The sequence below is a fragment of the Nerophis lumbriciformis genome, linkage group LG13 (genome assembly GCF_033978685.3).
Source record: "Nerophis lumbriciformis linkage group LG13, RoL_Nlum_v2.1, whole genome shotgun sequence".
Taxonomy (NCBI): Eukaryota; Metazoa; Chordata; class Actinopteri; order Syngnathiformes; family Syngnathidae; genus Nerophis; species Nerophis lumbriciformis.
Window position 1 is genome coordinate 19,279,811 of NC_084560.2, and position 25,872 is coordinate 19,305,682.

General features: G+C 39.2%; 1 protein-coding gene across 3 annotated transcripts in view; it reads right to left on the reverse strand.

Moving 5' to 3' along the window:
* Positions 1 to 25,872, reverse strand: part of LOC133613775 (protein TANC1-like) — a 256,853-nt gene that overhangs the window by 135,311 nt on the left and 95,670 nt on the right. For all 3 annotated transcript variants that reach the window (XM_061971555.1, XM_061971553.1, XM_061971554.2), the window contains exon 4: positions 9,473 to 9,577. In XM_061971555.1, the coding sequence (XP_061827539.1) occupies positions 9,473 to 9,577 (105 nt within the window). The remainder of the gene's footprint in view (positions 1 to 9,472; positions 9,578 to 25,872) is intronic.

Sequence of the window (25,872 nt, forward strand, 5' to 3'; positions counted from 1 at the left end):
AATGTGGTAGTAAAAATTACCATGCAGTAATAATACTAATAAATGTGGTAGTAATAATGACTGTGCAGTAACAATACTACTAAATGTGGTAGTAAAAATTACCATGCAGTAATAATACTTCTAAATGTGGTAGTAAAAATGACTGTGCAGTAATAATACTAATAAATGTGGTAGTAACAATGACCATGCAGTAATAATACTACTAAATGTGGCAGTAACAATCACCATGCAGTAATAATACTACTAAATGCTGTAGTAACAATGACCATGCAGTAATAATACTACTAAGTATGGTAATAACAATAACCATTCAGTAATACTACTACTAAATGTAGTAGTAACAATGACCATGCAGTAATAATACTACTAAATATGGTAGTAACAATGACCATGCAGTAATACTACTACTAAATGTAGTAGTAAAAATGACCATGCAGAAATAATACTACTAAATGTGGTAATAACAATGGCCATGCAGTAACAATACTACTAAATGTTGTAGTAACAATGAGCATGCAGTAATAATACTACTAAATGTGGTAGTAACAATGACCATGCAGTAATAATACTACTAAATGTGGCAGTAACAATCACCATGCAGTAATAATACTACTAAACGTGGTAGTAACAATGACCATGCGGTAATAATACTACTAAATGTGGCAGTAACAATCACCATGCAGTAATACTACTACTAAATGTGGTAGTAACAATGACCATGCAGTAATACTACTACTAAATGTAGTAGTAACAATGACCATGCAGTAATAATACTACTAAATGTGGTAGTAACAATGACCATGCAGTAATACTACTACTAAATGTTGTAGTAACAATGACCATGCAGTAGTAATACTACTAAATGTGGTAGTAGCAATGACTAATACTACTAAATGTGGTAGTAACAATGACTAATACTACTAAATGTTGTAGTAACAATGACCATGTAGTAACAATAATACTAAATGTGGTAGTAACAATAACCATACAGTAATAATACTACTAAATATGGTAGTAACAATGACCATGCAGTAATACTAGTATACTACTAAATATGGTAGTAACAATGACCATGCAGTAACAATACTACTAAATGTGGCAGTAACAATGACCATGCAGTAATACTACTACTAAATATGGCAGTAACAATGACCATGCAGTAATACTACTACTAAATGTAGTAGTAACAATGACCATGCAGTAATACTACTACTAAATGTGGTAGTAACAATGACCATGCAGTAATAATACTACTAAATGTGGTAGCAACAATGACCATGCAGTAATAATACTACTAAATGTGGTAGTAACAATGACTAATGCTACTAAATGTGGTATTAACAATGACTAATACTACTAAATGTTGTAGTAACAATGACCATGTAGTAACAATAATACTAAATGGGGTAGTAACAATAACCATCCAGTAATAATACTACTAAATGTTGTAGTAACAATGATCATGTAGTAACAATAATACTAAATGCGGTAGTAACAATAACCATCCAGTAATACTACTACTAAATGTGGTAGTAACAAAAACCATCCAGTAATACTACTATTAAATGTGGTAGTAACAATGACCATGCAGTAATACTACTACTAAATGTGGTAGTAACAATGACCATGCAGTAACAATACTACTAAATGTGGTATTGTATATTACCGAAATACAAATACAACATCATCCATCATTTAAAAGCTGTTTAGTCTCCTAATTGTCTATCATTACAGTGCAATGCAAATCAGATCCTTCTTTTTTTCCTTAAGAACAGACATGTTTGATAAAAAACAACATGGTAATTTAGTCTAAATTAATAAAACTGCTTGGGTCAGTGGGCACAGGGATAAAAAGGGTCTGTTGCAAGTAAATATCATTTGATTTATATACAGACACCGACTAAAACAGGGGTCTTAAACTCAATTTACCTGGGGACCACTTGTTATGATCCGGTGCTGGATCATAGTTTATTATGGGTTTTGAGTCACTTGTGGTTTAAGTTCTGTTTCAGCACCCCTGCTTTGTGTTTTCTTGGTTGTCATGGGTGCTGATTGTTTTCACCTGCCTCTGATTAGTGTCCGGGATGCTCACCTGTTCCCGGGCACTAATCAGAGAGCTGTTGCTTGTTGCAAAAAAGTTTTTAATTGTTTTACAGCTTTCTTTACTACTTCCCAAACATACTTAGTAGTCTTATTTAACTTGCAAATCACCCGATCTCTGTCTCACCACCCCTCCCTCAGCCAGCTAGCTGCTAAGCTAACGAAGCTAGTGTGGAGAAAGGCGGCGTCAGTCTGAAGGAATCTGCTCCCCGCACGTCGCGACCACTTCCCCGAACACAGCAAGAACTTCACTCGGTGAAAGAAAATACCGCGAGTATGGCTCCCTGCGCTTCGTGCACCGTTGGATAAGTTGGCTCTGCTAGAGGACCATGTCCGCCAGTTAGAGTGGAGTAATTTCGTAACTTTAGACATTGCGGACACATCTGCTAGCGTTAGCTGTGGCGAGCTAACTAGCCCAGCTTGTAGCAGCCCTAAGCAGCCTATAAGCAACAGTGAACCGGTTGAGACGCATAATAGATTTAGCCCTTTAGCTAGATAGATAGATAGATAGTACTTTATTGATTCCTTCAGGAGAGTTCCCTCAGGAAAATTAAAAAGCTAGTCCTACACCCCAGTCTACCGGGCACCACACCTTAGTCAAAGGGGACTCCATCACCCGAAACATAAAGTTTAGCAAACCAGCCACAATTAAGTGTATTCCCGGGGCCAGAGCACCTGACATTGAAGCTAATCTTAGGGAGCTAACTCGCAACAGGCCTAGTAAACACGTACGACAGGCTAATCGCACCACTAGCTATGTGAATTTGGTGTACACGTTGGCTCCAATGACACTAGGATGAGACAGTCAGAGATTACAAGGAGGAACATAGCTAGGACTTGTAATCTCTCTAGAGAGATGTCCAGGCATCGAGTACTTGTCTCTGGCCCCCTGCCTACGAGAGTCAACGATGAGAGATATCGCGGATTAGTCTCGCTTAACAAGTGGCTGGCTAGTTTTTGTAGACAACGAGGACTAACGTTTATTGATAATTGGCCCTCTTTCTGGGGCAAACCGGGCTTGTTGATGAGGGACGCTCTTCAACCTAACCAGGAAGGCGCCATCATCCTGGCTAGGAACGTAGATTTCTGTTTGAGTCACACTTGAGTAACTACACTAGAGCAAACCCGGTCACAGGCAATTACAGAGTCTGTTAGTCCGGGCGAGGAGTCAGTTAAGGTGGAACTAGCCAGCACGCTGTCTTCGGAGTTCCTGCATCATCATCAGAAGAACAATCCACTCATCATGCCTCCCCGATCCTGTTACGCCACTAGAGGTTAAGTCGGGTTGAGGCTAGTATTCACTTCCCAACCTTGTAACTAAATGCGTTAACTACTTCTACCAGCAGCTATGGAGCATAAAGCTATGATAGGCCACGTGATTATACATGTAAAATTTTATGTAAAAATTTTATATTTTCACACTGTTGAATTCCCCAGGAGATGGTTGGAGACACTTCCTCTTGCTTACATGAAGTTGCTCTTTGTGGTGCCCAAGTGTTTGTTACACTGTAATTTTTGTGTTTGGACCATTCTTTATCGTGGGATTCAAGATTGCTATAAAATATTCAACTATTAGTTGTCCAGCATGTGCAGGCCGCAACTACACTAAACCAGGGGTGTTAAACTAATTTTCATTGAGGGCCACATCACGATTATGTAACAGCGACAGTAACAGTGCATATAAATGTATAAATATTTGCTTAATGATGTTGTTACACAATTGCCTATGCATTTGATTTTGATTTTTTTTTTTTACTTACACTGTAGGAAAAAAATCTGTATGTTTTGCAATAAAAATTGGTAGCTCAGTCCCCAGAATTTTATCGTAAAATTTAGTATGTTTTTTTTCCGGCTTATTCATGTAATCCAAAAATATTACCACAGTTTTTTTCCGTGAAATTTTGGGGACTGACTGCCAGTGCTTTTTTCGTTTACCGTAAAATCTACGGTTGTTGTTTTTACAGTGTATTACTGTAAATGTAGAAATGGTAACACGTGTAAAAAAAAAATTTCCGTCAAATTTTACTGTAAATTCTATTTTCATTTTTACAGTGTATAATTTGATGGATAACATGCTTTGAAATCATAAGTCAAGCAAGTGTTTTAGTAGTATTTGTTTTCATTTTAACAAAAACAAATTGGAATGTATGATAATACATACTTTTTTTGCATTAATAAATTAGATAATAGTTAAGAATAGTTTTCAATATATATATATACACACACATATATATATATATATATATATATATATATATATATATATATATATATATATATATATATATATATATATATATATATATATATATATGTCTTAATAAGGTTATCCAAAAAATAGTGCTCGATACCGTAGTAGAGCGCAATATATGTATGTGTGGGGAAAAAAATCACAAGACTATTTCATCTCTACAGGCCTGTTTCATGAGGGGGGTACCCTCAATCGTCAGGAGATTTTAATGGGAGCATTCGCATACCATGGTTTATATAGGGCACAGAGTGGGTGGGTACAGGCTGGCCTAGGGGCGTGGTGATTGGTTCATGTGTTACCTAGGAGGTGTTTCCGTCTATGGCGGCATGTTGTTACAATTTCGCTGCGCTTGTTGAGGGATGACAGGTCTGGACGGTAGATAATAAACAGTTTCTCTTTCAAGCATAGGTTGCATCTTTTATTACCACTATTGTAGGGTGTGCTGGATGCAAGAATTTGCCATGTTATTGAATATTCAACATTATTGTCTTTGAGGTCCCAAATGTGTTTGCTGAGTTCTGTGGTATTTCGCAGGTTTTTGTTCCTGAAAGAAGCCTTGTGGTTGTTCCATCTGGTTTTGAATTCACCCTCGGTTAATCCTACATATGTATATATCTAAGGTAATACGCAAGGACATTAACACATCCGACACATATGTAGGATTAACCGAGGGTGAATTCAAAACCAGATGGAACAACCACAAGGCTTCTTTCAGGAACAAAAACCTGCGAAATACCACAGAACTCAGCAAACACATTTGGGACCTCAAAGACAATAATGTTGAATATTCAATAACATGGCAAATTCTTGCATCCAGCACACCTTACAATAGTGGTAATAAAAGATGCAACCTATGCTTGAAAGAGAAACTGTTTATTATCTACCATCCAGACCTGTCATCCCTCAACAAGCGCAGCGAAATTGTAACAACATGCCGCCATAGACGGAAACACCTCCTAGGTAACACATGAACCAATCACCACGCCCCTAGGCCAGCCTGTACCCACCCACTCTGTGCCCTATATAAACCATGGTATGCGAATGCTCCCATTAAAATCTCCTGACGATTGAGGGTACCCCCCTCATGAAACAGGCCTGTAGAGATGAAATAGTCTTGTGATTTTTTTCCCCACACATACATATATATATATATATATATATATGTGTGTGTATTTTTTCTGTCAAAATGGTGATAGATAGTAAAGTACTTTATTAAGGCTTATTAGTTCTAGGTTTTTGCGGGCCATGTAAAATGATGTGGCGGGCCAGATCTGTCGCCCGGTCTTTGAGTTTGACACCTGTGCACTAAACTATGAAGTTAAGTAGAGGCCCACAAACTATGGGCCTGCGGACCACAAATGGCTTCCGAGCTGCGAGTTTGAGACCCCTGGCCTAAAATCTATATTGCAACGTATGTTGTTGACGATATATAATTTGTAGTATAAATGACAAAATAACCATTTCAAAACAGGTTACAAAGGTTTCTGAAATGGCTGCTGACATATGTGGTAACATATTTTGTAATGTCCGGTTAGTATTACTTTGTCAAAATTATTATACTTATACTAATATAATACTTTTGTTTTTTTACCAATACTTTTGATGGTGAAGCAGTTGAATGGATCCAGATTGTAGGAGAGTCACTGTGTGAGACACCTGTAGTTGACTGGTAAAATGAGATGCTGCTGTTAACTTACTGTTGTTTGTATTACTTAGAGTGTCTTATTTAGACTTGCGGGACAACTATGTATGTTAAACATGACCTTACAACTCTGAAATAACCTTATTTTTGGACTTGTAAGACAGTTAAAGGGGAACATTATCACAATTTCAGAAGGGTTAATTAAAACCATTAAAAATCAGTTCCCAGTGACTTATTTTATTTTTCGAAGTTTTTTTCAAAATTTTACCCATCCCGCAATATCCCTAAAAAAAGCTTTAAAGTGCCTGATTTTAACCATCGTTATATACACCCGTCCATTTTCCTGTGACGTCACATAGTGAAGCCAACTCAAACAAACATGGCGCATAGAACAGCAAGCTATGGCGACATTGGCTCGGATTCAGACTCAGATTTCAGCGGCTTAAGCGATTCAACAGATTACGCATGTATTGAAACGGATGGTTGTAGTGTGGAGGCAGGTAGCAAAAACGAAATTGAAGAAGAAACTGAAGCTATTGAGCCATATCGGTTTGAACCGTATGCAAGCGAAACCGACGAAAACGACACGACAGCAAGCGACACGGGAGAAAGCGAGGACAAATTTGGCGATTGGTATGTGTTTGTTTGGCATTAAAGGAAACTAACAACTATGAACTAGGTTTACAGCATATCAAATACATTTGGCAACAACATGCACTTTGAGAGTGCAGACAGCCCAATTTTCATCAATTAATATATTCTGTAGACATATCCTCATGTCAGCAGGCCAGGGAAGCTAGGGTCGATATTCTTCTCTTGATCATCTTCGGTGGCATAAGGGACGGTGTGAGCCAAGACATCCAGGGCGTTTAGCTCGCTCGTCTGCGGGAATAAACTGCCGCCATTGCTTGCCGTGCTACCGAGGTCCTTTGTCCCTGAATTGCTCACACACTCCGGCAGATTCAATGGGGGTCTGGCGGTAGATTTCTTTGACTTTATCGTTGGAAATGCATCTGCTTTGAGTGTCGCAGGATATCCACACATTCTTGCCATCTCTGTCGTAGCATAGCTTTCGTCGGTAAAGTGTGCGGAACAAACGTCCAATTTCTTGCCACTTTCGCATCTTTGGGCCACTGGTGCAACTTGAATCCGTCCCTGTTCGTGTTGTTACACCCTCCGACAACACACAGACGAGGCATGATGTCTCCAAGGTACGGAAAACAGTCGAAAAAACGGAAAATAACAGAGCTGATTTGACTCGGTGTTTGAGAAAATGGCGGATTGCTTCCCGAATACTAGAAAGCGAATACTAGAAAGGTGTTTAATTCGCCAAAATTCACCCATTTAGAGTTCGGAAATCGGTTAAAAAAATATATGGTCTTTTTTCTGCAACATCAAGGTATATATTGACGCTTACATAGGTCTGGTGATAATGTTCCCCTTTAAGAACGTCGCAATGTAAACCTAAAACATAACCTGTACAGTTAATACGTTTTATGATGGTTACCTTTTGACCATGATACTATTTCCAGTATTTTCTGTGCAGTAATTGTACTAAAATACAAACAAATCAGTGGTTGACTAGTGACCAGTGTCATGAACAGATTGTGTTTGACATTAGATGTTCCACTGCATACAGCTGGGGTAGACAAAAATAGCTTTTGTTACCATATTATCAATGAAAATTCAGTATTCTGTTTCTACATTACACAGATATTGACAGGGCATTTTTAATTTAAAATTGTAAACCTACTTTGAACCAACTTTGAAGTCATAGAGAGCGAAGTTAAACCTGATACAAATGAGTACATGTTAAAAACAATGTAAATGACTACAGTGTTAAAAAGTTAACTCTCGCCGAACACCACTCAGCTGTCATGAGGTAACATTTATCCAGCCAACCGTATCTTCCGAGAGCCCTCTCCGAGCCTAAACAATGCCCTAAACTGAGCTGAATGTCAAGACACACCCCTCATACTTTGGTATGCAACAATCATCAGTGTCTGTGTGTGCCTGTGCCATGTCTAACCACTTTTGGTACTGCCATTTACTGTAGATAACTCCACCTGACCCTCCGTACAACCTATGGGGGCAATGTGGGCCTGCGTTAGTTGAAATCACAAGACAGCACTTTGTGTTTACTGAGGAAATATTGCACTAACACACAGCTGCCAACGCACAAGAGGACGTGCAGAAATATTATTACTGCGTTTGTGAATACACTTTTATTGAGAAATGAGTGCTATTGAAGTGTATTGCATTACCAAGTGCACATAGTGCTTCAGTGAGACAACGCATTCCCACCGCACACTGGAAAATTAAATCCTTTTTAATGCAAACACACGCTTTCAAATAAACACAGCACCCTTGTGTTTGTTTAAGGGGGATCGAGGGATCCAACACCGTGGTAGTTCTGTGGACCAGTGTTTTTCAACTAGTGTGCCGTGAGATACAGTCTGGTGTGCCGTGGGAGATGATCTAGTTTCACCTATTTGGGTTAAAAATATTTTTTGCAAACTAGTAATTATAGTCTGCAAAAGATGTGTTGTTGTTGAGTGTCGGTGCTGTCTAGAGCTCGGCAGAGTAACCGTGTAATACTCTTCCATATCAGTAGGTGGCAGCCGGTAGCTAATTGCTTTGTAGATGTCAGAAACAGTTGGAGGCAGCGTGCAGGTAAAAAGGTGTCTAATGCATAAACCAAAAATAAACAAAAGGTACGTGCCCCTAAGAAAAGGCATTAAAGCTTAGGGAAGGCCATGCAGAACAAAACTAAAACTGAACTGGCGACAAAGTAAACAAAAACAGAATGCTGGACGACAGAAAAGACTTACTGTGGAGCAAAGACGGCGTCCACAAAGTACATCCGAACATGACATGACAATCAAAAATGTCCCCACAAAGAAGGATAAAAACAACTGAAATATTATTGATTGCTAAAACAAAGTAGATGCGGGAAATATCGCTCAAAGGAAGACATGAAACTGCTACAAGAAAATATCAAAAAAAGAGAAAAAGCCACGAAAATAGGAGCGCAGGACAAGAACTAAAACACTATACAACTCAAAATAAGTCAGGGCGTGATGTGACAGGTGGTGACAGTACACCTACTTTGAGACAAGAGCTATAGTGATGCATGCTTGGTTATGGTTTGAATTCATATCCAACAATTGCGACAACGACTTTTTACTGTCAACTGAGTTTCGTTTTTTAATGATTTCTGCTGGCGGTGTGCCTCCCGGATTTTTTCAACGCAAAAAATGTGCCTTGGCTCAAAAAAGGTTGAAAAACACTGCTGTGGACCACTCAAGTAGGAAGTGAAGAGACCTACCAATGACCATACATCAATGACATTCTGCAGAACCACCATTACCTTAGGTGATCTACTTTGTTCAAAGTGCATGTTTGTTAAGTCAAATTTCAAAGTAGAACAAAGCAGACCAAGACATACAATACAGAAATGAACACAAAATAAAACTTACCATTGTGGGTGGACTCCTTCTTGTCACCCCCCTTCCTCAGCGCTGAAAGAATGGCATCAGAAGGGACACGAGGACTCTCCACATACTTGGGCTTCCTCACTGGACCTGCCAGCAGGAAGGGAAGAGACAGAGAGGTACGGGGCAAGAAAGCGAGGTAGCGATTGAGAGGGCAGTCGGGGTAGGGAAAAGAGAAGCAAAGACAAGAGAGGGCGAGCAAGAGAGCGAGAGAGAGAGAGAGAGAGAGAGAGAGAGAGAGAGAGAGAGAGAGAGAGAGAGAGAGAGAGAGAGGGTTATTGCTGAATTAACATGTTCCAGATGGGATGAGAGATGGTGGTGTCTCAGTTGGACTGGCTTGGCTGTACTCTGTCACTAACAAACTCTCACACACACACACACACACACACACACACACACACACACACACACACACACACACACACACACACACACACACACACACACACACACACACACACACACACACACACCTCCCAGTGCAGATAGCTGCTTCGGTTTGTCTGACAAAACCCAAAAGTGGCTAGCGACTCCCTGCTAAGCAGAGCTTAGCCAGCTCTAGGAATTCAACCGACAACAGGAAACCACAGCAAATAGCCTCTTAGCAAATGTTTTATTTAAAATGGAGTGATTCGACGCATATTAGTCACCGTTGGGGATGGGAGAGAACAAACAAACTGCTCCCCTCCCGCTTGCTTATCTTTGAGCTGCCCTATGAAAGTATGCCCTCCCATTGCTGCTAGGGTACATTTCAGCAGATTAAAGTCGAGGTTTTATGGTGTGAAAACATATTGTATCTGGGACAGTAGGGCAGGGATTTGAAGTGCCATTCATGAGCAGATAAGGTTAACATGACCACTATGAAAGTGTCCAATAACACTGTGACTGGGGGTAGGTTTAATAAATGACTATGAGATCTTCATGAATGATGTCGATTTTGTAGAATTGGTTGTTGATTAATCGCATCTTGAAGTAGGCAAAATGGTGTGCACTACTTGTTACCAGCAGAGGTCCTGTCCTTTCTCATTTTGCGGACCATAAACACAGAATCTCGAAGTTGACAACATTCTCTGATTCTCCATAACCTAAATGACCATATTGATCTGAATGTAAGACAACCTTGAATGTAAGACTACACCACCTTTTCAAGTCGGCAGTGACGTGCGGTCACTAGAGGCAGGTAAGGCGGGGCCTCACCTGCCATCATGGAAAGAAAAAAAATTTAAAAAGAAAAAAAATTAATTAAATTGGTATATGTATCCAGTGATTATACTATAAAGTTAATTTCCATTTAACTTCACCAGTTTTAGATGATTTTTATTCAAAATCGCTGAATTTTCACATTTGGCGTTCAAATACTGAGAAGAGACGGTGCGGTGATCAGCAGCCAGTTGAGGCACGTCACTCAGTGCCTCAACATGGATTGCGGACTCGGCTAACTGCTGGCCTGCTGTGCAGTGAGACCGTATTGCTATATGAACTATATTATACATTTCCATAGTTTAGTTAGCTGAGGTATATAATGTACAGTGTATTTTGTCAACAACTGTATGTGTGTAACGTATTTCTTGTGCTGAGCAATCATAAAACTGCTGCGAAGACGCACTGGCTGAGGCTCGCGTAATCCCGCCTCCTGGTGCCGCACACCCAAACCCTCCACGTGCAAGACCGAATCCACCCAAAAAAAGTCACTTAACAAGAAGCCAAAAAGTGCAAAAACAACAATGCTCGCGCCGGAGGAGCCGTGAACGACTGCAGGAACACAACATTAGGTACATCTGCAGACTGCAGCACGGATTTCATATTTCATTCATTCACAACTCCTCCAACACGAACACCACTGTTCCCGCACTTATAAGTAAAGGTAAGACCATAATAAAGTTTTTTTTATTAAATGTGCTTTTTTGTGTGCTACAGTTTGTATGTGTAAAGTTAAAGTTAAGTTAAAGTAGCAATGATTGTCACACACACACTAGGTGTGGTGAAATTTGCCCTCTGCATTTGACCCATCCTCTTGCTCACCCCCTGGGATGTGAGGTGAGCAGTGGGCAGCAGCGGCGCCGTGCCCGGGAATAATTGTTGGTGATTTAACCCCCAATTCCAACCCTTGATGCTGAGTGCCAAGCAGGGAAGAATGCTGGTATGAGCTTTTAAACATAACCCGTTAACTGCTGCCAATCAAACAGTGAATAAGATACTCTTTAGGGTTCATATGTTTGTAAATCTGACTGTGATGAAGTCAGTGCCTCACCAGCCAATTAACCTCACCGCACGTCACTGCAAGTCGGTATGTAACGATATGAAAATTTAAAATCACGGTTATTGCGAGCAAAATTATCACGTTATCTTTATAATCGCGGTATTGTTGAATGTGCTCATAACTTATTCATACATCCACTGAAATATTTTAACCAATTTGTAATTAAAACAAATAATACCTATAATAAATTGACAAACAATATATTTTCTTGGCAGAAGAAACATTAAATGTTGTTCTGGATTCTTAAAAGCCATATTTCTTTTTGAGTTTGAAATGTTTTTTTTGTATCTTAATTTGTAAAAGTTTTTGAATTTTTTCCATTGATATACCGGTAAGTAAAATGGTGTGTTCACTTTTCTTCACGTCCGGTTTATGTGACGACACACACGTTTCCGTTGTCGACAGCTTCGTTTGTGTTAATAAAGTTGTAAGAAAACAAACTGTTATATTCCTCAGAGCAGTGGTTCTCAACCTTTTTTCAGTGATGTACCCTCTGTGAATTTTTTTTTAATTCAAGTACCCCCTAATCAGAGCAAAGCATTTTTGGTTGAAAAAAAGAGATAAAGAAGTAAAATACAGCACTATGTCATCAGTTTCTGATTCATTCAATTGTATAACAGTGCAAAAATATTGCTCATTTGTAGTGGTCTTTCTTGAACTATTTGGAAAAAAAGATAGGTTTTTATTTATATTTATAAAGGATTTTTGAATTGTTGCTATTTTTAGAATATTTTGAAAAAATCTCACGTACCCCTTGGCATACCTTCAAGTACCCCCAGGGGTACGCGTACCCGCATTTGAGAACCACTGCCTCAGAGTACAGATTGATTGTGCTTTTGTAGGCTCGATGTGCGATTAAATACAGTAGATTACTTGCTCAGACAATAATGTGTTCATACAAGTTTAGCTTGTGGTATGTTATTTCTTAATGTGCAAAGGCGTTAATGTCTCCTCTATTCATGTTAGCATTTAGCGCTAGTCGGGCCGTGAGTTTATCAAACTGCAGTTATCAATCAAGGTTTTAGACCATTTTTAATGTTAAACCGTAACACTTTGATTGATTGATTGAAACTTTTATTAGTAGATTGCACAGTACAGTACATATTTCTACAATTGACCACTAAATGGTAACACCCGAATACGTTTTTCAACTTGTTTAAGTCGGGGTCCACGTTAATCAATTCATGGTAAACTAACCGTCAGAACTTTTTCCGCGGTTATCATTATTACCGTTTATCGTTACATACCTATTACGAAGATTTAAGTAAAATAATGTGTACCCCGCCTTCCGCCCGAATGCAGCTGAGGTAGGCTCCAGCACCCCTCGCAACCCCAAAAGGGACAAGCGGTAGAAAATGGATGGATGGAATTTACAAAGACAAACTCATGAAATGTATTTCCTCATAAACCAGGTTTTCAATATCAGAGAAAAAAATATATAAAATCGAATAATCCAAATCACATACAAAAGGATATCATAATTCTTAGTTTCTCAACAGTTAATGACTGCATTGATTGAAAATTATCATCATAACTACTCTTAACTTAACACTTAACATTTTTCAAATGTTTCAGTGTTTCCCGACTACATCGCTGCAGGTCTCTCTCTCTCTTTCTCTCTTTCTTTCTCTCTCTCTCTCTCTCTCTCTCTCTCTCTCTCTCTCTCTCTCTCTCTCTCTCTCTCTCTCTCTCTCTCTCTGCCCACTACTTGCTGTCCATATCCTACCAAGTCAGACCTACACTGTTACAATATCCATTTCTCTGTTCTCAATTGTTGATGACTGATGATAACAACCAAACCCAACCCCCCCCCCCCCCCCCGTCCCCCTCCACATCCCGGATTGTAAATAATGTAAATAATTCTATGTGATGATCTTGTGTGATGACTGTATTATGATGATAGTATATATCTGTATCATTAATCAATTTAAGTGGACCCCGACTTAAACAAGTTGAAAAACTTATTCGGGTGTTACCATTTAGTGGTCAATTGTACGGAATATGTACTTCACTGTGCAACCTACTAATAAAAGTCTCAATCAATCAATCAATCACTGGTGTGTGTGTGCAGTGACAGCAGGAAGAAAACCTTGGCAAGAAGTCATTTGATGCAACCTGCTTGTCTATCCATCCATCCATTTTCTACCGCTTGTCCCGTTGGGGGACGTGGTTTTCATGTTAAAAGCTCTCGACCCAATGGATTTTTTTACTCCAGAAAGCATTTGGTCTTATTTTCAGGTCAATACAGTAATCTATTGACTTATTATCCCAATAGTCAATCATAGAGTGCGTCCCTTATCACCAACTGTTCCTTTTTAAAAATGATGTGTTTGTGTCAGGGGTTAGTGCATGTGCCTCATAATACGAAGGTCCTGAGTAGTCGTGAGTTCAATTCCGGGCTCGGGATCTTTCTGTGTGGAGTTTGCATGTTCGAAACTGACTGCGTGGGTTCCGTCCGGGTACTCCGGCTTCCTACCACCTCCAAAGACATGCACCTGGGAATAGGTTGATTGGCAACACTAAATTGGCCCTAGTGTGTGAATGTGAGTGTGTATGTTGTCTGTCTATCTATGTTGGCCCTGCGATGAGGTGGCGACTTGTCCAGGGTGTACCCCGCCTTCCGCCCGAATGCAGCTGAGCTAGGCTCCAGGACCCCCCGCGATCCCAAAAGGGACACGCGGTAGAAAATGGATGGATGGATGGATGTTTGTGTCAGTCTATTATACAAACCCCGTTTCCATATGAGTCGGGAAATTGTGTTAGATGTAAATATAAACGGAATACAATGATTTGCAAATCATTTTCAACCCATATTCAGTTGAATATGCTACAAAGACAAGATATTTGATGTTCGAACTGATAAACATTTTTTTTTTGCAAATAATCATTAACTTTAGAATTTGATGCCAGCAACACGTGACAAAGAAGTTGAGAAAGGTGGCAATAAATACTGATAAAGTTGAGGAATGCTCATCAAACACTTATTTGGAACATCCCACAGGTGAACAGGCAAATTGGGAACAGGTGGGTGCCATGATTGGGTATGAAAGCAGCTTCCATGAAATGCTCAGTCATTCACAAACAAGGATGGGGCGAGGGTCACCACTTTGTCAACAAATGCGTGAGCAAATTGTTGAACAGTTTAAGAAAAACCTTTCTCAACCAGCTATTGCAAGGAATTTAGGGATTTCACCATCTACGGTCTGTAATATCATCAAAGGGTTCAGAGAATCTGGAGAAATCACTGCACGTAAGCAGCTAAGCCCGTGACCTTCGATCCCTCAGGCTGTACTGCATCAACAAGTGACATCAGTGTGTAAAGGATATCACCACATGGGCTCAGGAACACTTCAGAAACCCACTGTCAGTAACTACAGTTGGTCGCTACATCTGTAAGTGCAAGTTAAAACTCTTCTATGCAAAGCGAAAACCGTTTATCAACAACACCCAGACACGCCGTCGGCTTCGCTGGGCCTGAGCTCATCTAAGATGGACTGATACAAAGTGTTAAAGTGTTCTGTGGTCTGACGAGTCCACATTTCAAATTGTTTTTGAAAACTGTGGACGTCGTGTCCTCAGGACCAAAGAGGAAAAGAACCATCCGGATTGTTATAGGCGCAAAGTTCAAAATCCAGCATCTGTGATGGTATGGGGGTGTATTAGTGCCCAAGACATGGGTAACTTATACATCTGTGAAGGCGCCATTAATGCTGAAAGGTGCATACAGGTTTTGGAGCAACATATGTTGCCATCCAAGCAACGTTACAATGGACGCCCCTGCTTATTTCAGCAAGACAATGCCAAGCTACGTGCTACATCAACGTGGCTTCATAGTAAAAGAGTGCGGGTACTAGACTGGCCTGCCTGTAGTCCAGACCTGTCTCCCATTGAAAATGTGTGGCGCATTATGAAGCCTAAAATACCACAACGGAGACCCCCGGCCTGTTGAACAACTTAAGCTGTACATCAAGCAAGAATGGGAAAGAATTCCACCTGAGAAGCTTAAAAAATGTGTCTCCTCAGTTCCTAAACGTTTACTGAGTGTTGTTAAAAGGAAAGGCCATGTAACACAGTGGTGAACATGCCCTTTCCCAACTACTTTGGCATGTGTTGCAGCCATGAAATTGTAAGTTGATTATTATTTGCAAAAAAAAAAAAAAAAGTTTATGAGTTTGAACATCAAATATCTTGTCTTTGTAGTGCATTCAATTGAATATGGGTTGAAAAGGATTTGCAAATCATTGTATTCCGTTTATATTTACATCTAACGCAATTTCCCAACTCATATGGAAACGGGGTTTGTATAAAACAGACATTTAATTTATACATTACATCAAAGAAAAGGTTAATTCACCGAGTGGTGGCATACATTTGGAATGTTTACACAGAAAGGAAACATAGTGAAGGACACTGGACTAAATATTAAACAAACATTTCCTGAGCAACTAGCTTTGAAAAGAGGCATTAAAATCTCGGGTCAAGACACAAGAGGAACAATAAAAAAAGAGAAAAATATGCTGGGAAAAAAAGTCGGCTTAAAAAAACCTGAACGTCCCCAAGACGTAATACAGAGATAAGGCAGGAGGGCGGTGAGAGCTATTTCCTAATACCACAACAAATAGCAGTCACTGCCCACCCCCCCTAAATGCATCCTCTGTATCACATTCAACAATCTCCTTGAAGCTGAGCAGAGACAGTGGGGTTCATAACGAAAGAAGTAATATAGCCGCCGTATGAGTGGACATAATGAAAAGTGTTGGATTCAAGCAAGTGAAGTTAGACGCACAGTGCCATCTATGGATGTGCAACTTGAAACGCACAATGAGGAGGAGTGCTCTCCATACTCTGAGCACTCTCGGAGAGAGAGCTATTGCCATCCTGCTTGTTAACCATGTAGCCAGTCAGAAAAAAGGGCAATACATGTCGTTGGTCAGCGTTTATAAGCATTTTGCAGTAGGATTATATAGTATAGCAAAAAGCTACACTGTTTCCAATATAAATGTGACAGTTAAGGATCCCCATAGCCTTAACTATACCTAACCGTTCATCCATGGATGGCCGTGCACATCCTATTCCCCTTGAGTCACATACTGAATCTCCAATTAGAGTGAGACTACATAGAAGGGGAGGTAAAAAAAAAACCTCTACCATACACAGTCTGACTGTATTCCACCAAGGAACATCATCAGGGTGTACAATTGGAATAATCTAAACCACATGTTTTAAGTTCAGATTTAGTTTATGCAATGACCAACAAAGGATGCAGGCGCAGAATAACAAACATATCTCATACTTTTTTAGAGGTGGTTTTAGGATATATTGTCCTATGGAAAGACAGGAGGATAAACACAATTTAGTTCTGGTATATACTTTATTGCATTCCCATTGAAAGGTCTTATGTAATATTTTCAACAATTTTAAAGGGGAACATTATCACCAGACCTATGTGAGCGTCAATATATACCTTGATGTTGCAGAAAAAAGACCATATATTTTTTTAACCGATTTCCGAACTCTAAATGGGTGAATTTTGGCGAAATAAACGCCTTTCTAATATTCGCTCTCGGAGTGATGACGTCACAATGTGACGTTGCATCGGGAAGCAATCCGCCATTTTCTCAAACACTGAGTCAAATCAGCTCTGTTATTTTCCGTTTTTTCGACTGTTTTCCGTACCTTGGAGACATCATGCCTCGTCGGTGTGTTGTCGGAGGGTGTAACAACACGAACAGGGACGGATTCAAGTTGCACCAGTGGCCCAAAGATGCGAAAGTGGCAAGAAATTGGACGTTTGTTCCGCACACTTTACCGACGAAAGCTATGCTACGACAGAGATGGCGAGAATGTGTGGATATCCTGCGACACTCAAAGCAGATGCATTTACAACGATAAAGTCAAAGAAATCTGCTGCCAGACCCCCATTGAATCTGCCGGAGTGTGTGAGCAATTCAGGGACAAAGGACCTCGCTAGCACGGCAAGCAATGGCGGCAGTTTGTTCTCGCAGACGAGCGAGCTAAACCCCCCTGGATGTCTTGGCTCACACCGTCCCGAAGATGATCAAGAGAAGAATATCGACCCTAGCTTCCCTGGCCTGCTGACATGAGGGTATGTCTCCAGAATATATTAATTGATGAAAACTGGGCTGTCTGCACTCTCAAGGTGCATGTTGTTGCCAAATGTATTTCATATGCTGTAAACCTAGTTCATAGTTGTTAGTTTCCTTTAATGCCAAACAAACACATACCAATCGTTGGTTAGAAGGCGATCGCCGAATTCGTCCTCGCTTTCTCCCGTGTCGCTGGCTGTCGTGTCGTTTTCGTCGGTTTCGCTTGCATACGGTTCAAACCGATATGGCTCAATAGCTTCAGTTTCTTCTTCAATTTCGTTTTCGCTACCTGCCTCCACACTACAACCATCCGTTTCAATACATTCGTAATCTGTTGAATCGCTTAAACCGCTGAAATCCGAGTCTGAATCCGAGCTAATGTCGCTATAGCTTGCTGTTTTTTCCGCCATGTTTGTTTGTGTTGGCTTCACTATGTGACGTCACAGGAAAATGGACGGGTGGTTAAAATCAGGCACTTTGAAGCTTTTTTTAGGGATATTGCGTGATGGCTAAAATTTTGAAAAAAACTTCGAAAAATATAATAAGCCACTGGGAACTGATTTTTAATGGTTTTAACAATTCTGAAATTGTGATAATGTTCCCCTTTAAGTAAGACAGAGATGTTCCACAACAATGCATTTGGAATGTATTGCACTAGGGCTGCACGATTAACTGACATCGAATCGTCATCGAGGTTTTATTTATTGCAATAACGTAACCGCAAGAGGTGGAGTTTTCTTCTTTCTTTCTCTGCCGTCACCGGCATTTGAGTGACAGCCATATTCGCCAATTAGAATTGTTGAGCAGAATAGTAAAACAGTAAACAATTGTACAGTAATGTGAGATAAAAGTTTATATAATTTTGAATAGTTACTTGCATTATTATTATGTATTATGATTACATTACATTATAAACACTGTATAGTTTTATCGGTTATTTCTTCAGTTTAAGATGTAGACAAAAACTCTTGAGTCTGACTGCATAAAGCCAAATAAAAGTTAATTATTGCATATTGTTCTAATGTGAGACAAGAATATGTTGATTGACAATTGTAGCTGGACTCGGCTGTGACACCATTCTCAGCACCGACTTCCCACTTCCCAGGTAAATTGAACACAACATTATACTGCTATAATGGTACAACCAAAGAACCAAAGAAACAAAACGTTTTGCCTGAAGGGACAAAAATAAGAAAAAGGGAGGCTACCCGGATAAAAACACAGTCATGGATCAACATTATATATATATATATATATATATATATATATATATATATATATATATATATATATATATATATATATATATAGATACATACACGTATTGGTTGAGGCCAAAGATCTTAAGCTCAAAAAGGTTGGTGACTACTGGTGTACACAGATATCGATTATAACGATATCAAGTAAAAAAGCTGTATCTAGTCGAAACTACAATAATTACATCAAGATTTTTTTATTATGCTTATAGACTCAGGAAATAAATCCCTGGACACATGAGGACTTTAAATATGACCAATGTGTGATCCTGTAACTACTTGGTATTGGATCGATACCCACGTTTGTGGTATCATCCAAAACTTATGTAAAGTATCCAAACAACAGAAGAATAAGTGTTTGTTACATTTCAACATAAGTGTAGATAGAAAATGTTAAAATAAAAAGTAAGCAGATATTAATAGTAAATGAACAAGTAGATTATTAATCAATTTTCTACCGCTTGTTCTTCATATTTGCTACAAAATAATACAATGAGAAATGACACAATATATCCTACGAACTGAGACCTACACTGTTACAATGTGCATTTCTCAGATGATATAATTGTTGATGACTGAAATATGCTGATAGCAACCCAACCTAACCTCCCCGCCTCAACCCCCTCCACATCCCACCCCCCGGATTGTAAATAATGTAAATAATTCAATGTATATACTCTGATGATTAACTTGTGTGATGACTGTATTATGCTGATAGTATATATTTGTTCCATGAATTGATTAATGTGGAGCCCGACTTAAACAAGTTGAAAACTTATTCGGGTGTTGCCATTTAGTGGTCAATTGTACGGAATATGTACTGTACTGTGCTAATCTACTAATAAAAGTTTCAATTCATCTATTCCTGCATACGTCAACAGCAAAATTAGGGGCCTTTGCAACCTGTTTGCTTACTTACTACTAAAAATGAAGTTTTCTAGTATGTTCTTTGATTGAAATTAGAAACGTATGTTTAAGCCAATAATGCCATTTTTTGTGGTCCCCTTCATCGAAATACATTTTGATACCGGTAGGGCAACCCTAGTTGGTATGGTGCTATACTCTTCACTCACGGTGCTGCTGTACGTCCAATCGCTAAGACCCCACCTCACTCCTACCCACTTCTCCAAAGTTGGCTGGCTCAGGGTGGAGGACAGAGTAAAACAACTTGCACTGAGCCTAGTCTATAAAATCCGCTACATCTCCCTGATACCGAAGTACATGTCAAACTACTTCCTTAACGTAAATGACCGTCATAACCACAACACCCTCCCCGGATTGTTAATAATCAAATGTAAACAATCAAATGCAGATACTTTTTCTTATGCATCCTGATCTCTGTCTGTCTGTCTGTCTGTCTGTCTCTCTGTCTCTCTCTCTCTCCCTCCCTCTCTCTCTCTGCCTACTACTTGCTGTCCATATCCTACCAAGTCAGACCTACACTCCTACACTGTTCCAATATCCATTTCTCTGTTCTCAATTGTTGATGACTGATGATAACAACCAAACCCAACCCCCCCCTCCACACCCCGGATTGTAAATAATGTAAATAATTCTATGTGATGATCTTGTGTGATGACTGTATTATGATGAAAGTATATATGATAGTATATATCCGTATCATGAATCAATTTAAGTGGACCCCGACTTAAACAAGTTGAAAAACTTATTGGGGTGTTACCATTTAGTGGTCAATTGTACGGAATATGTACTTCACTGTGCAACCTACTAATAAAAGTCTCAATCAATCAATTAATCCATCAATGATTGGCCTACAGTTTGGACACCGCTGCTCTAGTGACACACATTACTGTTATAACATCATAAAAAGAACATCTTGTAAAATAGGGCACCCTAATTTATTGTTCCCAACTACACTGTGTTGAGCTAAAATGAACTAAATAACATAATGTAACAACTAAAAAGATCCTTTGGCAAGACTCCAAGGGGTTGTTTCTGATTACAGTGTAATATCTGGTTTTTGAAAGGGTGCAGGTACTGGCTTGTCTGTCTGCAACAAGACTGACAATTGTCATATCCAGGGAAATGACACCACATAATTAGATGTGTCAGAGAAGGGATATTGTGATGTTACTCATGAGACAGCATTAAATATCACATCACAGCGTTCCACCTCAGAGTCAGATGTGACAAATCAGCCTCCCTTGCCCCCCCCACATAAAACAAATGACAAATGTTTTATTCTGATTTATCCAACTGAGCAGGAGGAGCTCATCAGGACAAGAAAACAGGAGATGAGAGAAAGGTTTTTGATTGAATCGTTTAGCGCAGGGGTGCTTATTACGTCGATCGCGAGCTACCGGTCGATCTCGGAGGGTGTGTCAGTCGATCACCAGCCAGGCATTAAAAAAATAGTCCTAAAAATGAGCGATCATAAATCTTCACTATGATGTCACTTTCGTCACTTGATTGACATTCACAGCACCCGAGGGTCTTCTGAGATGACGCTGGCTGCTGCCAGCTCATTAAAATTACCGACTGGAAGGCGAGAAACACTTTATTTCAACAGACTCTGGCGCCGTACCTGTCGTCAAAACTCCAAGACCGACTGCACAGTTGCGCTAACAAAATAAGAGTCTCAGAAAGCTGGCGTGCACAAGCTAGCAAGCTACGGAGTTTGCCGACAATGTATTTCTTGTAAAGTGTATACAAAGGAGTACGGAAGCTGGACAAATAAGATGCCAAAAACCAACCACTTTCATGTGGTATTGGACAGAAAGGAGGAATTTTTTTCTCCTCCATTCGAAAATGCGGACATTATCAGCATCACTGTCTGATTCCAATCAATGCAAGTCATCACAATCAGGTAATACACCAACTTATATTCTTGTCTTCATGAAAGAAAGGAATCTATATGTGTTAAACATGCTTGTATTATCTTTAAACACCTTTAACTTATTAACAATATTAACTATATGTGTTAAACATGCTTGTATTATCTTTAAACACCTTTAACGTATTAACAATATTAACTATATGTGTTGAACATGCTTGTATTATCATTAAACACCTTTAACTTGTTAACAATATTAACTATATGTATTAAACATGCTTGTATTATCATTAAACACCTTTAATTTTTTAACAATATTAACTATATGTGTTAAACATGCTTGCATTATCATTAAACACCTTTAACTTGTTAACAAAAACAAATATTTCATAAATAAGTAAATGTAAATTATATATATGAATGAGGTAGATCCCCACGACTTGATCAATTGAAAAGTAGCTCACCTGCAGAAAAAGTGTGAGCACCCCTGGTTTAGCGTTTATATAAATTCTGGAAAAACATACAGAATCTTTAGTATTATGGTCATTGAACATCTCTATCAATTACCACTCAATGGCAATCAGGAAAAAAAGGTTCTTCATCATGAAAACTCTTTATGAAGGACTCCTTACCTTGATTGTAATTACACAGGATGGAATAGACATTACAAAGGGGATGACAAGTACCTACTGTAGGTGTGTGTGTCTTAAAAATGTTATTAACTCACACTTGCTACTTGACACTAATTCAGATTGACTGCAATGTCTTATTGGGCAGGTGAGCCCTAACTAATCTCTCTACTAAGCAATTAATCAATATTCTTCTATGGTTGCATTAGGATAAGCATTGCAGACATGGTGCTTTGTGTTTTGTGGATGAGATTGATGATTCATTTCCTACTGACAGCCAGACATATTGTCATTATCCCCTCTGGCTCAAGCAATTTCCACACTTCACAGCTGTGGGATTGTGACTCAGCTTTGTGTTTAACAGCCACATGTAATCTCACGCATGCAAGCGCTCTACGTACTGGACTTTATATAAATTCATCAATTCTTAAAGGTGAACTTGTTTGGGAATTTTGCCTATCCTTCATAATCCTTATGAGAGACAAGAAGACAAAAGGTTTGGCATTCTAATTTGTAATAATCTTCTTGTTCTTGGTGGCCAGCCAATGGGGGCAATCCATGCTGCCTCTAAATCCCTTCAAAAATGCATGCAAAAACCGCCAATAATACTTCATTTATGTTCCGTATATTGTATATAAACCAAGTTGTAGCGATATTGTTATTGTAAGAGCGAACACTGAGGAACTCTTTTTCTAGCGTAGCTACAGCAGCAGCTTAATGGATTTTGAGTTTGTAATACACAACACAATAGGACACCAATCTGTAGAAATACACCACATGGTGGCGCTGTTATTCACACCAAAATTTGACTGAATAGGTCAAACTGACTTGAAATTTCTCACACAGCTCTGTAACAGTAGCTTTAGAGTGTTTGTTAATTCGCCACAAAATTTGGTGCCCACAGTTATGTGGCTGACAAGCAAATTGGCGTAAAATTTTAGCAACTTTGTTGAGAAAATATGACCACCATCAACCAAAACATCTTTGAAGGGGCATGGGCAGTTTGCAGTGTTTTAGCTACTTCTAAATCACTAATCCTCGCCTCCATGGCGACAAATAAAGTATGTTTCTTACAAGTATCATTATCACTGCAGGACGAGGAATAGCTAAACATGCTTCACTACACACCGTAGCTCACCGGCATCAAAATGTAAACAAACACCATATCTACACCTGACATCCACTGTACTGATATCAAGTACAGGCACATATCTAGTCGATACTACTATGATTACGTCGATATTTTTTGGCATCACAACATCTTCTTTCGTTTTTCTAAAATTCATATTATGTTTAAAAACTCAGGAAATATGTCCCTGGACACATAAAACTCTGAATATGACTAATGTATGATCCTGTAACTACTTGGTATCGGATTGATACTCAAATTTGCGGTATCATCCAAAACTAATGTAAAGTATCAAACAACAGAAGAATAAGTGATTATTACATTTTAACAGAAGTGTAGATAGAACATGTTGAAAGAGAAAGTAAGCAGATATTAACGGTAAATGAACAAGTAGATTAACAATTAATTTTCTACCACTTGTCCTTAATAATGTTGACAAAATAATAGGTAGATAAATGACACAACATGTTACTGCATATGTCAGCAGACTAATTAGGAGCCTTTGTTTGTTTACTTAATACTAAAAGACAAGTTGTCTAGTATGCCCACTATTTTATTTAAAGGGGAACATTATCACAATTTCAGAATGGTTAAAACCATTAAAAATCAGTTCCCAGTGGCTTATTATATTTTTTGAAGTTTTTTTCAAAATTTTACCCATCACGCAATATCCCTAAAAAAAGCTTTAAAGTGCCTGATTTTAACCATCCTTATAAACACCCGTCCATTTTCCTGTGACGTCACATAGTGATGCCAACACAAACAAACATGGCGGAAAGAACAGCAAGCTACAGCGACATTAGCTCGGATTTCAGCGGTTTAAGCGATTCAACAGATTACGAATGTATTGAAACGGATGGTTGTAGTGTGGAGGCAGGTAGCGAAAACGAAATTGAAGAAGAAACTGAAGCTATTGAGCCATATCGGTTTGAACCGTATGCAAGCGAAACCGACGAAAACGACACGACAGCCAGCGACACGGGAGAAAGCGAGGACGAATTCCGCGATCGCCTTCTAACCAACGATTGGTATGTGTTTGTTTGGCATTAAAGGAAACTAACAACTATGAACTAGGTTTACAGCATATGAAATACATTTGGCAACAACATGCACTTTGAGAGTGCAGACAGCCCAATTTTCATCAATTAATATATTCTGTAGACATACCCTCATCTGCGCTCTTTTCCTGAAAGCTGATCTGTCCAGTTTTGGAGTTGATGTCAGCAGGCCAGGGAAGCTAGGGTCGATATTCTTCTCTTGATCATCTTCGGTAGCATAAGGGACGGTGTGAGCCAAGACATCCAGGGGGTTTAGCTCGCTCGTCTGAGGGAACAAACTGCCGCCATTGCTTGCCGTGCTACCGAGGTCCTTTGTCCCTGAATTGCTCACACACTCCGGCAGATTCAATGGGGGTCTGGCGGCAGATTTCTTTGACTTTATAGTTGGAAATGCATCTGCTTTGAGTGTCGCAGGATATCCACACATTCTTGCCATCTCTGTCGTAGCATAGCTTTCGTCGGTAAAGTGTGCGGAACAAACGTCCAATTTCTTGCCACTTTCGCATCTTTGGGCCACTGGTGCAACTTGAACCCGTCCCTGTTCGTGTTGTTACACCCTCCGACAACACACCGACGAGGCATGATGTCTCCAAGGTACGAAAACAGTCGAAAAAACGGAAAATAACAGAGCTGATTTGACTCGGTGTTTGAGAAAATGGCGGATTGCTTCCCGATGTGACGTCACAACGTGACGTCATCGCTTCGAGAGCGAATATTAGAAAGGCGTTTAATTCGCCAAAATTCACCCATTTAGACTTCGGAAATCGGTTAAAAAATATATGGTCTTTTTTCTGCAACATCAAGGTATATATTGACGCTTACATAGGTCTGGTGATAATGTTCCCCTTTAAGGACTAAATTGCAGTAAGAAACATATGTTTAATGTACCTTGAGATTTTTTGTTAAAATAAAGCCAATAACGCAATTTTTTTTGTGGTCCCCTTCATTTAGAAAACTACAGAAAAGTATCGCAATATTTTGGTATCGGGACAACACTAATATGTATTTAATTTTTCCTCAAACCAATTGCAACCTGAGACACATTCTAAGTGTGATTCTCTGAAGAAGTGATGGCAGTTTATTCAGCATTTCAGGCAGAATGTGAATTGAAATCCATAAAAACGTAAAAAAAAAAAAAAAGGCTGGAGTAGA